At 47.8% G+C, this 16,652-nt stretch overlaps 1 protein-coding gene across 10 annotated transcripts in view; it reads left to right on the top strand.

Annotated features, from left to right (window-relative positions):
- FRMD4B (FERM domain containing 4B) overlaps nucleotides 1–16,652 on the top strand; it is a 106,281-nt gene that overhangs the window by 87,604 nt on the left and 2,025 nt on the right. For 7 of the 10 annotated variants that reach the window (XM_048957181.1, XM_048957180.1, XM_048957182.1 and 4 more), the window contains 12 exons: nucleotides 5,591–5,667; nucleotides 5,974–6,112; nucleotides 6,579–6,720; nucleotides 7,525–7,658; nucleotides 7,743–7,862; nucleotides 9,027–9,255; nucleotides 11,134–11,190; nucleotides 12,461–12,611; nucleotides 13,411–13,536; nucleotides 14,302–15,107; nucleotides 15,648–15,780; nucleotides 16,150–16,418. In XM_048957181.1, the coding sequence (XP_048813138.1) occupies nucleotides 5,591–5,667; nucleotides 5,974–6,112; nucleotides 6,579–6,720; nucleotides 7,525–7,658; nucleotides 7,743–7,862; nucleotides 9,027–9,255; nucleotides 11,134–11,190; nucleotides 12,461–12,611; nucleotides 13,411–13,536; nucleotides 14,302–15,107; nucleotides 15,648–15,780; nucleotides 16,150–16,417 (2,382 nt within the window). In that variant the 3' untranslated portion in view covers nucleotide 16,418. The remainder of the gene's footprint in view (nucleotides 1–5,590; nucleotides 5,668–5,973; nucleotides 6,113–6,578; nucleotides 6,721–7,524; nucleotides 7,659–7,742; nucleotides 7,863–9,026; nucleotides 9,256–11,133; nucleotides 11,191–12,460; nucleotides 12,612–13,410; nucleotides 13,537–14,301; nucleotides 15,108–15,647; nucleotides 15,781–16,149; nucleotides 16,419–16,652) is intronic. The other 3 variants (XM_048957175.1, XM_048957176.1, XM_048957179.1) reach the window with 3 other exon arrangements.

Here is a 16,652-nt window from a genome sequence, read left to right as displayed (position 1 = left end):
AGACCTGCCAGGTCTGCTTGCACATGTCAGGCTGGCTGGGAAGGTTGGGTCCCAGCCACTGGTAGTTTGCTGGTCGATCTGCGATTGTTTGAAGAGAGGATTTCTGTCGCTGTAAGTTGCTCGTGGAACTTTGTGTTTCTTTGGAAGTGGCTTCTAGCTAAGCAGACCCACACTGTACAGCTTTGCATGGACTGTGAGTGATGGGAGCCGAGGGAGGAGATTTGCTCCAGTGCTGTAACAGGCTGGAAACAGAAAGCAATTTTTATGTCATTTAGGAAAATAGTCTTCTTCGTGGATAAAAGATGTGGCTCCACACTGGCTGGAGGTTATGCTATGGCTCAGTTGATTATAAACTTGAAGTCTTATAGGGCATAAAAAGACCAAGTTTGTGACCTGCGTTCAGATTTCGGCTCAGACCTGGGATTAGCTCTGCAGTCCTGCTGCTTTGCAAACGCATTCTGCCTTCAGCTGTACTTAATACAGATATCTGCTGCTTGGAGCAGTGCCTCCTGCTCGCTATGGAGGGTGTCTGGGTGGCACGCCAAGATCCCGTCCCAAATATCTTCTGGATTGATTAGGAAATGCATGAAACAAGGCCCAGGGCCCAGAACTTCATATGCTGTTTCAAAGCAAGATAGTTCTGTCTTTCATCTCTACCCGTATTCTCCTCACTGGTGAGATAAACAATGTGCTGTCTCCTATATGGAGAGTGCACTGTGGAGCAAGCTGGGTTTACTCTGCGTTCAGCCAAGACCTGGGGATACTCTGGGGGATGGGAATGTGAGAAAGCTGCTTGCTTGCTTTTCGACTTTTTCCCTCACTTCATTGTGTTTCTGTGGGCGACTCCCTGGTGATAAATGAACTATAGTGTCTGAGGAGAAAAAGTAATCTTGCTGTGGTATTGTTTCAAATCTGCAAGAGTTTCAGTCGTTGTCTTGAATGCATTACGTTCTCAGGAGTGGTTTTGTTAGAGTATACTGATTTGGAAAAGGGTCGTATTTATGATATCTCTCTCTCTTAATTCAACATACAGTTTCTAAATGCTGATGCTGAAAGTTTTCCCTTGCAGAAGATTTGCTTAACGTAAATTTTCTGTCCTGCTTTGCTGAGCTGCTCAGAACACAATGGCGTTTGCGCAGGCTTCTCAGCAGGTGGATCTAATCATGCAGAGATTTCTTTCACTGTGTTTATTTCTCACCGAGTAGAAGCCATTGATTTAGACATCAGATACTAAGCTGGCATAATTATTTAAAATAAACACGGGGACGTTACAAGACTGCTCTGAAATTGTGTTCCTTCCAGATGTGCAGAAAGCTGCTTAAGGCTGTGCCCCAAAGGACACATTGCCTTCTGTGGCAGTTGGGTTGCTTGTTGCAGAGACATCTCTGATTCTTACTAGTGCCAATGCCAGTGAGAACCTGGCAAGGATGGGTCGCAGTGCATTTGAAAAGAATGCTATTGAGGAGGTTTTCAGGTAGCTGGCTTAGTATGTGAGAGATGGATGCCTGCAGGTGTGAGCGCTGTCAATTTATGCTGGCACAGGTGAAAGCTGTCTGCCTCCTCCTGCCAGAAGCTGCTGCAGGTGGGGCAGCCTGGCTCTCCTTCCATCTCCTCAGGTGCCTCCCCTTGCAGCCAGGCAGAGCAACTTTAAGAAAAAAAAAGTTCAGCTGGAGGCACTTTGCCAACCAGCACACTGCAGCTGAAGGGCTGAAATGCAGGGTGGTAATTTCCTTCATCGGGGTGGGGTGCATTCCTGTGGGCACAAATCTTTTATGTTTCCTTGGTCTGAATCGCTAGATTTGTCTGGAGATTGCTGTTCCCAGTGAGCTGTGGGGATGCTGGTGGCTGGTGCACCTCACAGGCACCACATGTCCCACTGTTGGGCCCTAAGAAGGGCTAATTCTCTCCTCCTGAGGGAGCGCTGCCACCAGCGCAGGAGCAAAGCTTGCACATCCCTGCTGCCAGGGATACCCAGCGATCCCTCAGGTGGAAAACCCAACACTGGGGCAACTCAGCTCTTGGTGAGAATGTGCCATCGCCCTCGGTCTGGGAAATGGCTCTGGTGTGGGGCTGGGCAGCAGCGCTTGGCTGCGCTCTCTAGGATTCCTCCCCCCTTGAAAAAAAATGCTATTTTAAAAATATTAAACTAAACGCACCAGGCTGAGGCATGCACTGAGCACGTTGCCCCTTGCCCTTTTCTCAAGGCAGGGGCTGTGCTGCGGTGCCCAGACAAACCTGCATTTTATTCCAAACCAGGTGTGAGATCAGCCAGGTTGTAAACCAACTGCTGCTATTATTAATGTGTCTCCCTGCTTAAGCTGTCAGTGTCTGTTTTGTGTCTTGTTAGGCTACAGTCCAGGTCTTTTTGTATGGGAAAGAGGGTGAGGAGGGTGCTCATTTCGGTCTGTGCTCTGCACTATTGAGAACAGGATCATGAGAGATGAGGAGGTGACCCAAGACAGCCAGCACAGCTTCCCCAAGGGCAGATTGTGCATCACCAATCTGGTGGCTTTCTACAATGCAGTGACAACATCAGTGGACAAAGGATGGGCAACTGATGTCAATCTACCTGAACTTGTGCAAGGCCTCTGACGATGGTCCTACACCACATCCTTATTTCTGAATTGGAGGGATATGGGTTTGAAGAGTGGGCTAATTGATGGATAAAGAATTGGATGGTCATAGCCAGAGGGTTCTTGACAGTGGTTTGGATGGAGGCAATGACCAGTTGTGTCCCCTGGCAGTCTGTTCATCTGTGGAGGTGTTCAAGGCCAGGCTGGATGAGGCCCCGGGCAGCCTGATCTACTGCCTGATTTAGCCAGCAGCATTGGGGTTGGAACCGGATGGTCTTTAAGGTCTCTTCGAACCCAAGCTATTTGATAATGCTGCTGTGTAGAAAGCTAAAGCTCCTGGTGCTTTGAGGAGCTGCAGCTGGACTGTGGAAGCCTGGCTTGTGCCTGGAGGGCTAATGAGGTGCAATCAGGTTACTTGGCACCTTTGCCTTGTCCAAAGAGACCTGCAAACAGATCTTGAGCATCCAAATCCTGCTTGTAGGGTCAAATGGGAGGCCCACAGTGTGCTCAGGAGTTTTCCATGAGCAGTAAGGACCTGACAGTCAGTAGAATGGGAAGGCTATTCAGAAAACATTCATTAACTCAGGTGGACCTAATCATCTGGTTAAAGGGAACATACATTGCAAAACTTCCACAAAAAAAAACAAAACCAACATGGTAATTATTCCTAATTGTACTTCCAGCTCTCAAAAACCAGTTTCAAATTTCCTTTTTTTTTTTTTTTAAAACAACTGTTTAGTCTTTGCATGTGTGGGTAATTCTGGTACAACTGAAATGAGAAATGATTTTGAAACGTGTCTTGTAGAGTTAGGTAGCATTTGACAGGAGCAGGAAATCTGCAGTAACAGTTTCCCAAGCACAGTATTGGTGCTCTAAATCCATTTGGGGTGGCATTGCTGCTGGCTGCAGGCAGCCCCTCTGCACTTCTTGGCCTTTGGGAGCTCAGTGTTGGGCCTCAGCCAATTCCAAGCAATCTTAAAATGTGAAAGATTCTTTTAGTATTATTTTTTTTTCCTCTTTTTCTCTTCCTCCTTCTCTCCTCCTCCCCCTTCCCCTTTTTTTACCTTCTTTTTCAATTTCTTTTATTTTTTTATTTCCTTTGCTTTTTTCATTTCCTTTTTTTCCCTCGTTTTCCTTTCTCTCCCTCTTTTTCCTTTTTTTCTTCTTTCCTTTCCCTTTCCTTCACCCCCTTTTTCCTTTGCTCCCTTTCCCCATTTCCCCTTTTTTTTCCACCTCTCTTGCATCTTCCATCTCCCCTTTCTTCCTCTTCCAACCTTTTCCTTTCCCTTTTTTTTTTTTTTCCTTCCCATCCCGTTTATCTTCCCCACCCCATTTTTATTTTCTCCCCCCTTATATCCCATCTCCCCAGTTTTTCAAACACGCTCAGTTCGCACCCCATCCAACTCCCTGCTCAGGAAGCGCGGGGGGGGGGGGGGGAGGCTGGGGCTGGCTGTGTGTGGGTTAGGGAATCACCATCCCCGTTTGCATCCCCCCCAAACCCAAGCCATCTCTCCGCGGCTTTCCCGCAACCCTCGGGAACGCCGTGCGCGTCCGGAGGAGCCCAGCCCAAAGGAAGTGACAAAGAGCCCGGGGGTGTCACCACCTGCCTCCGTGCCCGGCACCGAGCACACCCAGCGCTTATACGAGTGTGGGCGCGGAGCCGATCCGCATTGTGTTCCATCCTCCTCCCCCCCCCCCCCGGAGCCGCTGCGATCCCGGCCGGGCTCCCCCCGCTCGCTGCCGGGGAAAGGGGGGGGTCAGGAGCCGCCTCCCAGCGGGGCGGGCAGCGCGGGGTGAGGCGCTGCTGGGGAGATGCGGTGCGGCTGCGTGAGGAGGTGAGTGGGGGGTGATGGTGGTGTTGGGGAGGGGGGGGTGTTGCTGCGGGCCGTAAGGCAGCGGCTGCGTGGGAAAATGTTTGGGAAGTTCAGCGACAAAGAGAGAGCGGGCAGTGCGCTGGTAACGTTGGGTGGGTTGGATTCAAAGATAAATAGACTGAAGCGGCAAACTCGTATGGTCTTTTTGGGAATGAGTTATGAGTTTCTGTCGATGACTTTTCCCCCCGACGCGTTTTTCATCGAGCAGAGATTTATGATTAGAATAACAAGTCGTAGTGCTATAGAAAGGGAAGTTTTATCGAAGCAGATGAAAGTTCTTTGAAAGAGCAGCGCTGGGGTTTTCCCACAAAAGGCGTGAACGAGGTCGGGTCTCTGTTCCAACCCGCGGGGAGAATGCTTCAGGTGAAGCACGGCACAGATTGCAACTTGATCGAACACGAAGTTCTTCTGTAGCTGTGGCACGGTGCATTGGTTTCAACCACATCCTGCTGGAACATCGCACTGGTGGGGCTGATGGCACCGATGGGATGGAATGGAGGGGTCACTGCTGCCTGGCTGCCTTCTAATATGTTTCTAATACCTGGGAATCCCCGAGCCCTGCTGCACAGGTGTGCTGTTCTCCCTGCTGGCATTCAGCAGGAAGGCAGTGGTTTCCTCGCAGCATGTCTGTGCTGCGGGGTGGCTCCTTCTGCTCCCTGTGGTTTTGCTGTGTGTGTCATAGCCCTTCTCCGGTGTCTCGCTGAACCTTATGCCCTGTATCTTTAGAAAACAGAGGTCTTGGGCTTCCCCCAGCTGCTCCCTCTATGGGGGGAGACCGTCAGTGTTGATGTGATTACTTTATGGTTCTTTTGCATTTAAACAGAAGGAAAAGGACTTTGCCCACCTTCCTGAGGTCCTTACAAATGTTGAGGGGTGACATTAAATGTGCTGTTAGTGCAAGCGCACAGGCAAAATCCAAAAGTTGCAGTGTATTGTTTGTAAAAGTGTGCATTTACTTGAAGGGCATCCTAAACATCTGATTTTGTGCTTGTTTTAACTGATGTTATGAATGTTATTGCTGAATCTATGCCATAGCTGAAGATGCACAGAACTTGTAGTTTGCTGGAGTTGGATAACCTGGGGGAGAGATCAGTGACTCTTGGAGTGACGGTGCTCTGCCACTCTCTCCCAATTCTCCTATAGCTATTCCAATGGAAACAGCTGGAAAACCTCTATTTCCGTGAGAAGAAGTTTGCTGTGGAAGTGCACGATCCCCGCAGGTGAGACTGGAGGGGCACCCAGAGCCATGGGAGGAATCTCTCCCAGTGTGGGCACTCGTTGTCCCTGCAAACTGATGGGTGGGATGGGATCTTGTGCTGATGTCAATGCAGAACTGTGTTTAATTAATTGGCTATGGAGCCAACTCCTGGGAGTTAGAGGGGAGGAAAGGGAGCAGCGGGTGGGGGTGAGAAGGAAATCCAAGTTCTGATCTCTAGCATGAAGCCTTGACTGATGAGGAAACAGGCTTTGGGGGCTTTAAACCCAGCAGGGCTGTCCTCAAGTTGCATTTCTTTTCACCTCTTCAGGATTTCAGTGTCAAGAAGGACCTTTGGTCAGAGCGGGCTGGTAGTGCAAACCTGGTATGCAAACACTTCCCTGATCAAATCCATCTGGGTAATGGCAATCAGTCAACACCAGTTCTACTTGGACAGAAAACAAAGCAAAGTAAGTTACACGGCATTTTGCTGTAGGCATGAGCTTCAACACCTCTCCTGCATGTCCTTCAGTGTATGTTGTTCCATGGATAAACTGCTCTCCAGAGAAAGAATACAAATAGTTTTCATCTGCTTTTTGAGCAGACTATCAGCTACGGTATTGTTACAGGATCCATTTGAGCCTGCCTCCAATTAAGAGCAATGGAAGTGTAATCACAGCAAAGGGAATTCCCACGTCTCAGTGTTTAATATGCCTTTTTTTCTTTTGTCTCTTCTTGTGTTCATTTTGAGAAGGGCACAAATAGAGAAGGGATTTGGAGGCAGTTCAGGCTTTGGGGCCAGGCTGAAGGAGTGCTGGGGCAGTCAGCTCTTGTGCGAGGGTTTTGTGGGGGATGAGGTGTGAAATGGCATCTTCTGTGACCTTGTGTTCTGAAATTAATTAGAAGTAACTTGATTTTATTTTTTAACTCCTTCAGGCAAAAATTCCTTCAGCCAGAAGTTTGGATGATATCGCCATGGATTTGACAGAGATGGGAACGCCAAAGGTTTCAAAGCTGGTGACTCTGGAGGCAAAAAATCAGCTTATTATGGCCAGCAGTGGCAGCTTAATCTCATCAGGTAATGCTCTGTGTAAATCAAAGCCTTGTATACAGCAGGGCTTGTGTGTGTAGGAAGGGACAATGAGTCCAGCTGACCATAAATACAGCAAAACTGTGACAGCATGCGTTAGTTTACATATGAGATGGTAACATCTGTTGTTATCATATGCTGTTTCCTCTCCTGCTATAACTAACAAAGAAATAAAAATATGCTGAAGGCAGATAAGCACCCACGTAATCTTGATCCATAAGTAACTTGCCATCAGTTTACCAGTTAGTCTGTCCTTGGATGACTGCACGTCCCATCTGAGTGTGAGGGCAGTTTAATCCAAGCAGGTTTCAAGCACCTGCCCTAGGTGTTGAATGGACCTGAGCTTCCTCAAAAATCAGCAGAAAAGAGACATTTTCTCAAATTTGGCTCTGAAGTGGGCTCTGAATGTCTCTGCCACCGATGGAGGAGATCTGGGCAGACGGAAGCCTGCCTTGTCCCACCAGAATGCCTGGAGCTGAAACCCAAGCAAGGGCCATCAGTGTCTGTATCAAGTATCATAGATATCCGTAATGCTAATCCTAATGTTCTGGATAGTGGGTTTTCAGTTTCATGCTTGAGGCTTACTTGCAATTGTTGAGGGTTTGAAGGAGTGTGGATTTTCTTAGAGCCTACATCCTGGATAGCACAGGGGCTGGATGTTTTGTCTCAAAGGTGATGCAGTGTGACTAGGTCAGCCAGCTCTGAGGAGATCTCAGTTCACCTGCCTGTTGTAGGACAGAATGAAATGACTTTTACCTGCAAATTCTCTAATAAAATGAATGTATTTTTTAGGCTCTCAGGATTCAGAAGTCAGCGAAGAACAAAAGAAGGAGAAAATTATGGAGCTAAAGAAGAAAGAGAAACTCCTTCAGGAAAAACTACTCCAGAAAGTTGAGGAGCTGAAGAAAATCTGCCTGCGTGAAGCGGTGAGAGCTGCGCCTGGGGGTGGAGGTGGGTGAGAGCCCTTCTTGCCCATTGGACCTTCACGTAGAGCCCTCTCTGTTCCTCAGGAGCTGACGGGCAAGATGCCAAAGGAGTATCCTCTGAGCGCTGGAGAGGAACCTCCCCAGGTCAGAAGACGTGTTGGCACAGCCTTCAAGCTGGATGACAACCTGCTCCCTACTGAGGAGGTGAGTGATGTGGCTTGTTTGCACAGCAGAGGTGGGGTGGTCAGACCGGTGGCCAAAGCTACTTCTAAACAATCCTGCTCTTCCCTGGTGATTTAAGATGAGACAGTTGCATGCCTGTGCTGAGGGGATTTTGACAGGTGCTGCCCTTATTTCAGCCTTAAAGCCCTCTGAACTGAACCCTGGCTTGGCTGCATTACTTATATCTTAATGTGAATGTTGCTGCTAATTGGAAAAGAACAGATAGATGTGATGTGTGACTGTGAGTTTTCCTCCTCATGAGCTCTGATTTGTTTCGTGCTGAGCTTGTGTTTGAACCCAGAGCATGAGGTGTGTTGTCCCCTTTGCAAAATCATCTGTCTGTGGGCATAGTTGGGTGACAGATGACAGCAGGAGGAGATTTATCTCTGGCTTAATGCAAGTTCCACCTAAGTAGAAGCTCTCTCTATGTTGCTCAAGAAGCTAATGTGAATTTTGCTGGCAGAGTCTGACTCAGGAGCTGTGCTAATTCAGGTGTATGTTATTTCTGGACATGCATCATTCCCCCTCATTCCTTGAGAGACTTGTTATCTGGCTGTATCATCCTTAGTAGAAGAGGTTGAGCACTTTGCATCCATCTTTCACCCCAAACTCTCTGCCCTGGCTCCTACAGCACTGGCATAACCTCTGTCTGCAGCAAACTGCTTGTATGCAACTGAAACCAAGTCCTGCTTCCAGATTTAATAATGTACCACTTCACACTTCTCTGCTTCTTTCATATGAACCTCTCACAGTTGTTTACAAACAACTCAACAAACTCCAGTCTCCTTGTTATGTAGGTATATGGCGATGGAAATCTTTATTTTCTGTAATGTAGAGAATTCCAAGAGATGTTTTCAGGCTTTGCCTTGGAGCAGGAGGTCTGTGAGCTCGCCATGTAACAGGTGGGGCTAGCCTTGAATTCAGGTGTGCAATTTCAGCCACCCAGACTTAAGAACCTCGGATCTTTCTCGAGAGACCTCACAATCTTAAGTCACAGACAGAGGATCTGAAGTTTTCCTGTGCTGAGTTTCTCGTGTATAAGCTTTGGTGTTTCTGTGGTTTGTGCTCAAATCTCGCTTTGTTACCGCAAAACCAGGTTGTCTTTTGTGTAGCCTCATCTGAATAACTCATCTCTCAAATTTGCAGGATCCCGCTTTGCAGGAATTGGAGAGCAATTTTGTCATACAGCAGAAGCTGGTGGAAGCTGCAAAGAAACTTGCCAGCGAGCCGGACCTCTGCAAAAATGTGAAGAAGAAAAGAAAACAGGAGTATGCCGATGCTGTAAAAAAGCTTCAAGAGATAGAAAATTCCATAAATGAATACAGGATCAAGTGTGGCAAGAAGCCAACCCAAAAATCAACTCTTACTCTGCCAGGTAAACAAGAGAATTCCCCGTGTTCTGATGAAGACAGAGACAAAGAAGTCGTATTTGGCTCACTTACATGTTTTGTTTACATCTTCGTATGATTTTTATCTTCTCTGAGGCAGTTAAGTAAGAAAGCGAGATGCAATTGCTGCATCTGCTACAATAAGCACACAGCTCAGAGGCTGAGGGCAGATTAGCTGCTGTTCTGGTCACAAGTGCAGACACGTAGCAGTGCCAGGTGCAGGCTAGCAGTGCTATAGATAGAAGGCTGGCAGGAGCATCGCTGCTGAAACTGACGTGGTGTCCCAGTTTGTAGTGCACTGGATACAGGTGTATTGCTGAGCTGCCACACATGAGGTCTCTTTCTCTTTGTTTCTGCAATGCTGCAGTTCTGGCACAACCAGACTGTGTGAGTTTTCCTGCCCTCGCTGTCCCTCGCTCTCATTGAGAGCTCAGTGTGGGTCCTCAGCCAGCATGCAATGCAGCAATGCTGGGCTGTCCATCATCACAAGGCAATAATCCTGAGAGAGGAGGATGATTGCTCTTTACTGTGGCTCATCTCGTTCCTGATTGATGGAGAAAACAGAAAACATCTGTTTTTCCAGCTATTGCTCACTGATCTGGGCACTAAGCATGGGAGGTCCTGCGTTACCTGGTGCTCATGATGTGCAATGACAACAGAGTAAGCTGCTGAAAGCCAGCAGGAGCACGGACAGCATCCATGCATACCTGCTGCTGTTTGTTGCATGGAGCTTTCTCTGCCATCGTGCAAACAAGGAACTTCAAAGTTGGACATGCAATTCCTTGGTCCTTAAGCAAACACCATTTAGCCCATTGTTTTGCAATATCTGATGCGTGGCATCCTTGTTTGCCATCTGAGAAGGGGAGTACAGACAGGAGGGACTGGATTCCTCTGAGGGTCTGCCTTTTTGCGGGTGGAAGCAGCAGGCATTGCTCCAGCAGTAGCTTAGCTGTATTTCTTTCCAGCTCCCAACTCCTGCAGCACAGCGCGTTTACTCCACCAGAAGCAGCTCTCTCTTGCTTCAATACCTGATTGCATGTGCAAGCTTTTTGCTATCGCTGATTGTATTCTGGGTTCAAGGTGCAGGGTTGTGTGAAGCTCAGCAGTGATGTCTCTTGTGTCTATAAAGTTTGGGACTGGCTTGGAAATGACGCACTGAATGGTAACACTGATTTATTGAATCACACCATAGCTGTTTCCATCCCAGGCCCCCAGGGATGGGAGGTGAAGGACACACGGGGCTGTCTCCTGCTCTCCACGTTCTCCTCTCCCTTTCCTTTGCTTCCTTTGTACCTTCAGAGAGTTTCTTCCCCTTTATAGGGAATTGCACAGGTTTGGGATTTGAATTCAGAGCTCCTGCATGTGACTGAAATCAGCAAAAAATTCCTGAGTTCGTATAAATTTGAATTGAAGCAGAATTTGCACACAAATGAACATAATGCCAAATTTCAAAAGCTGTTTAGGACCTACCAGGTAGGATTTTGGGTGTACCCAAGGAGATTAAATGCTAGCAGCCAAGATCTACATGTCTGTGTAGGCTCCTGCCTCCTATAGAAGCACCGGAACACCCGGTGAGATCTCTTAAGAGTTGAATGGAAAACACCTTTCTGAATCTTGGCCTGATTCCCACCACAGCTGAAAAGATCTGCTTTGATAATGATGTAGGTAGCTTGCAGAACTGCAATGGAAACAAGTAGGTTCTGAGAGGAAAGCAAATCAGGGCTGTCTTCGGGGTGCTGAAGTCTGAAATGTTTTGGTTGCAGCTTTATGGGTATGAACAGACTCTCGAGCTTTAGAAAATAAACTCCATACAATATTCTGAAATTAATGTTGAATGTTCTTAAAGTGCTTGTTTTCGTTCACAGATGATATAATCCCATCTGAGAGCAGCTCTCTGTCTGATACGACAACCTATGATGACGGTATGTTGATTATCCTTTTCTTCCTTCTGCCTGTTTGGAGACACTCACTGGCTTAACACCCTTTAGGCTGCTATTTTATTGTCTTCCAATGACAAATTGCAGCAGAGGAAAAAAGAGCTTAGTCAGGAGTCAGTGATCTTAATGAGTTACTTATTGAAAGGTTCTGCTCTGTGGGCTGATTTGAATCATCTTCAGGGAAGGAATCTGGATGTACTGTGATCAGCTGCTGTGAATTTCCAGCAGATGCTTTGTCCCTGGGACCTGACCAGAGGCAGATGAGTGGCTGGAGGAGGTGGGAGCTGGGAGGAATTGCCCAGCCCTTCTGTCCTGACAGCTACTAAAACTCACTAAAAGTGGAAGAGTCAGAGACAGCAAAGATCTGTTTACGTTTCAGTGTTACCTAGTGAGCTGCATCTTGCATGGGTTTGGTGTTTGCTCAGCTTACTCATTTCACGCACACACCCACAGGCACACATTCACACCCTGTTCCACAAGGTGGAAAGGACTTGGCTTGCCTCTCCCTATGCTGGATAATCATCATCTGGGGACAAACATTATCTAAATTATTACTCACTTTTCAGTTTGGGCCTGATTCTGATCTTGCTTGTCCCAGTTTTAGACTCGTACAACCCATCTGGCACTATAAAAAGGAGTTGCATCTGGTTCCTGCTTGCAGAAGTAGAGCTGAGGTTTCAGTTTGGGAACATGTTCTGTGATACTTGTCCTACATTTACCTGTGTTAGCTGTAGTTTCCTTTTGGTTCTAATGGGATTTTGCCGGATTTTGCCGTAAGCAAAGTGAGAACAAGGATCTAGCCAACATCTTCACAACTGCCTTCAGCCAAATTTGTCTGTCAGTGCTCATTCAGACGCTTTTGAAGTCAGTTCTTTTCAGGTTGTAGTTAAACTAATCCTTAAAATGTCATTTTCAAGTGAAGTGCTGAATGGTGAGGGAGAGTAACTGGCTTTGGTGCAGCTGATGGGAGGGACAGAGCTGCAGAACAGGCACTTGCCCAAAGAGCTCCCACTTGGTGGTCCTGCACAGTCAGAGAAGGAACCTCAGCAGCAGTCAGGGCTGTGAAACCTGACAAAACAAATCTGCACAGTGTCCTGCCAGGAAAGCAGGGCGCAGGCAGCTGTGCTGCAGCCTTCTGGAGTCACAGCTCTTGCCCTCATTTCCATGGCACAAAGTTTCTGCTCAGTGGCTGCAGATTTCCACAAAGGGCAAAAATGGCATGGATTTTGCTTAACTAAACAATATTCCTTTCCAGCAGGCAGTGAATCCCTCAGTGTGCCAGCACAACGAACCAGCTCTGCACAGCTTTCCCCAAGGCTGCTTCCACCCAAGTCTCTCGGGCTGGAGAGAGTTCATCTCAGAAAGTCATCCATGAACGAGCAGCTCTTGGAATCAAGACATTCCAGGTACTGTACATCTCAGCTCTTCTGGGCATGAGAGCTCGGTCCTGTCAGATTGGTTATGATGGACTCTCAGAGTTGCTGCTGCTTCCACACTTCTCTTGTGGTTTAAGAGTTTGGTGATAAGCATTAAATTTGCTGCTTAGTAATACACGTGCATAGAGGTAGTCATCAGTGTCTGTGAAACTGTAGGAGTGTGTTGTCTTTGTGAGTCAGGTGAGAAACGCAGTGGGAAGTGTTGTGTTTAAGGAATGGCCCACCATTACTCTCACTCTCTGTCTCTATTTTTGTGGTTTGTTTTCAGTGTTAAACAACTTGTCTTTTTTCTGGTGACTGTAATTGCTTCAGATAACACCAAACCATACCCATCCCTCCTGATCCTATCAGTATTCCAGCAGGTACATTGTTACAACACCAAGAATTCACCTGAGACTTGAGAAGCAGTTTGTCTAAAAATAGGAGAATTGCTGGGATGTAAGCCGAATGCCAGCATCAGTGCCAGCTGCAGCAAGTGGCTCAGGTTCCATATGGATTTATAGGATTTGGGCAGTTGTGTGCTGGGGGAGCAGCTCCATGGAGCACATAGGAGCAGTAGCTCAGTTGTGGGATTGTTCTGTGCAAGTCTGATCTGGTGCTGGTTGTTCTCAGTGTAAGGATTCTCACTGATCTCAGTGCTTCTTGGACTGTGTTATGAAGCATTTGGATGATTTTTGTCCCTTCCCTTTAAGACAGAGCGCACACAGTCTCGGTCTGGATGACTTGCATTATGTTTACCCTAATTGGAACTCTGTATCCTTTGCTGCAGGGACCCACTTTCCACTCACAGCAGTCCTTACCGCACCCTGGAACGAGCGGCCCCGTCCCATGGAGGAAGAAGCATGCCTACAACACCTGTGCTCACACGCAATGCCTACAGCAGCAGCCACTTACAGTAAGGGGCCAGGCTGTCTGAATGTCTCGTCTGGATATTTGGGGCACTGGGTTGCTATCAGCCACCATCTGCTGGCACGGTGCTGCACCAGCTTTGTGACGTGCACGTGAGAGCATTTACATGAGCGTAAACACGGGGCAGCAGCAGAAATAGCAGCGTGCGCTGCTGCACAAGTGGGAGTCTGTCTGCAAATAGGGGTGAGATGGAAGCTATGTGCTTACAGATATCATCTGTGGATTCATGTCCTCTGGGCCTCCTGAAAAATAAGAGACCCAATGGAGGAGAGAGATCCAAATTACTGCCCTTACTGTGAGAAGGAGAGATGCTATAAATAATAAAAGCTGGTAAAGACCTCATGGTTTATTTAGCTGAGGTAATGCAGCTGCAGGAAACCCACCTTCCTATGCTCCCAGCTTTGCTCAGCTGCTTGCCTAGATGTTACATACTCTAGATGTTGCATACTTTGACTGCTCCCTCCTGTAAGTCACTGCAGAATGAGAGGCTGTGAGCTTTGCTGCATCTCATAGGTTACTTTTGTCACTCTCATAGGTTACCTTGCTCACCATAATTTTTATCTGAAAGATCTGCTGCTGCTGCAGCAAATGGAAAATTCAACCAAGCCGAATTCTATGTAGAAAGGAAATACTGGTTTGATTTTGTGCTTTGGTTGGGGAGGAAGCATGCCTGGTTTGTCCACATGTGCTCCCTCCAGCTCTCTGCCTGCGTGTGCCTGCATTTAACCAACCTACATCTGTATTGTTGCAGGCCAGATGTTTCCCCACACCACTGCAGGCAGCGCAGTGGCAGCCTGGAGTCCCAGACCCACCTCCTGGCTGAGGTTCCCGCTGAGAAGACGGCCTTCTCCCTCACAAAGTCCCAGAGAAGCAGCAGCACTGAGATCCTCGATGATGGATCATCCTACACCAGCCAGTCGAGCACCGAGTATTACTGCGTGACACCTACACCCAAACCATATTACACTACTCAGACACTTGACAACAGGACCAGGGGTCGAAGACGGTCAAAGAAACAGCACATCTCTGCTGCAGGTTCAGGAAGTATGCCAAATCTTGCCCAAAAGGATGTCCGGAATGGTGTCTACCACAAAAGCCAGGAGCAGCCTTCCTCCAGCTACTATATTTCTGGATATTCCCCGTACACCGAATCTGATGTTTATTACAATGGAGGATACGTTTATGAGAGCGATACAGAGGGGCAGTACAGCGTCAATCCCTCGTATCGCTCGTCGGCACATTACGGATACGACCGTTACAGGGAATTCAGGTCTTACAATGAGGATGAAGTGGACAGAGTACCGCACAACCCATACGCGACCCTACGGCTTCCAAGGAAGCAAGTTGCTAAAACGGAGCATATAACCAAAAACATTCACAAGGCCTTAGTAGCAGAGCATCTCCGTGGTTGGTACCAGCGTGCCTCTAGTCAAAAGGAACAGGGTCATTGCCTGCAGGCAGGCTTTGAGTCTGACAGAGGGTCTCAAAGGAGTTTGGGCTTTGCTGGTCTGCAGGTGCCGTGCTCTCCCAGCAGTCGGGTGTCGTCTTTCTCATCGGGTAATGTCTCATTGCTTTGATGCTAATTGTTCTTTCCATCCCTTCTGTTCATCAAATTCATCCCCTGTAATGAATGACATAAGCAGGGCCGAAAGGTAGATAAGAAACTCAACAGGATTTTTGTTCCTTTTGTTCTGTGCTTAGGAAGAATACTCCTTGCTTGTTGCCTTCTCTGAGTGAAACTTTTATTCTTTGTAAGCACAATAACCTAAAAAAGCACAGGGAGCCACATGTTTCAGGCAGGAATATCTACCAAGTAGAAGCAATGCACCCACCTGTATGCCATACACATGCAGCTGCTGTGTCACCATCCAAAATATAGTGCAGTCAGCACCACTGAAATGTCTTTAATAAAAAGAGATTCCTTCACTTGGAATATTGCCCACACAGTTTTGCTTCCCATGGTGCTTGTAGACAGCATTTTGTTTGTGTCCCACAAAAACCCATAGAGATCAGTAGTGAGAACTGTTTAATTTCTCTCATCTCCTTGGGCTGCAGAAAGATCTAATTGGCTGTACCATTTTTTATTCTTAATTCCAGCATCTTCTGCAAACACTTCTGGGAACTGGCGGAACCCACTTGCACTGGGACTTTCAGATTATGATACGTTATCTCATTCCTCTTTTGCCAGCTGTTATGGAAACGCTTATGGCAACCTTCCTTTGCAGAGCAGGTGAGTAAAAGGTTGAGATTTTCTGCCCCTCCTGCACTTTATAGGCTACTAAAACATCTGAAGCAAGCAGCTCGGTTTCAGAGGGCTGGGATAAGGAGTGGTTATAAAATTGCCTTTTAAGAGGGTACCTTCTCCTTGTTGGCATAGATCAGCCTAACTGTTCCAGCAGCCTTGAGGGAAGGGGGATCAGGTGTGGGGAAGGATGAGGTTCCCAGCTGATGCAGCCAAAGGCTCGCACTCTGAGCAGTGCAGCAGTGGAGCTGAGCGCAGCACCCTTGTCACTTCATCCACACACCTGAGTGCTGCTGCTGCAAGGCAACACCGCCATCGCTCAGCCAATTAATAAACCAAGCACCTCTTGCTTGGCAGAGCTCAGCCACCGACCTCGGCACGACTTGCTGCTGCTTGCAGCCTCCCTGGGTGCAGGGGCTTTCCCAAGGACTGCAAGGAGCCCAGGATCCCACTGGGGCGTTGCAGAAATGCATGCAGTACTCTTGCTTCTCCTGCTTTGTGGTTTTGCTCTGCCCCGGTGCTTGAACGCCAGCCGTCACCGGGGAGAACAGCAGCTGCCTGTCCCAGAAGTGGCACAGATGCTGCCATGTCTCAGTGCCCCCATGCTAAGCACAGCCAGCTGTAGTGTAAGTACTGCGCATGTGTGTGCCCTGCACAGGGGGTTGTGGTTTGTGATTGTGCCAGGCTGCCTCGCAGGAAAGGTGCACCTTGTTTGTCTGTTTAGGAAGAAGCTAAAGCGTAAGGAAAGATGCAAAGGCTTTTGCTGGGTCCTTGTTGCTAAGCTGAATGCCTTGTTGTTTTTATTGCAGTGATTTAAGAGCTCTGTAACAGTAGTGTTCAAGAGTGCTGTTGGTACTAAT

This window comes from Lagopus muta, chromosome 11 (genome assembly GCF_023343835.1).
Source record: "Lagopus muta isolate bLagMut1 chromosome 11, bLagMut1 primary, whole genome shotgun sequence".
NCBI lineage: Eukaryota > Metazoa > Chordata > Aves > Galliformes > Phasianidae > Lagopus > Lagopus muta.
Note: the sequence above shows the minus strand (reverse complement) of the source record. Positions and strands in the feature narration are given on the sequence as shown.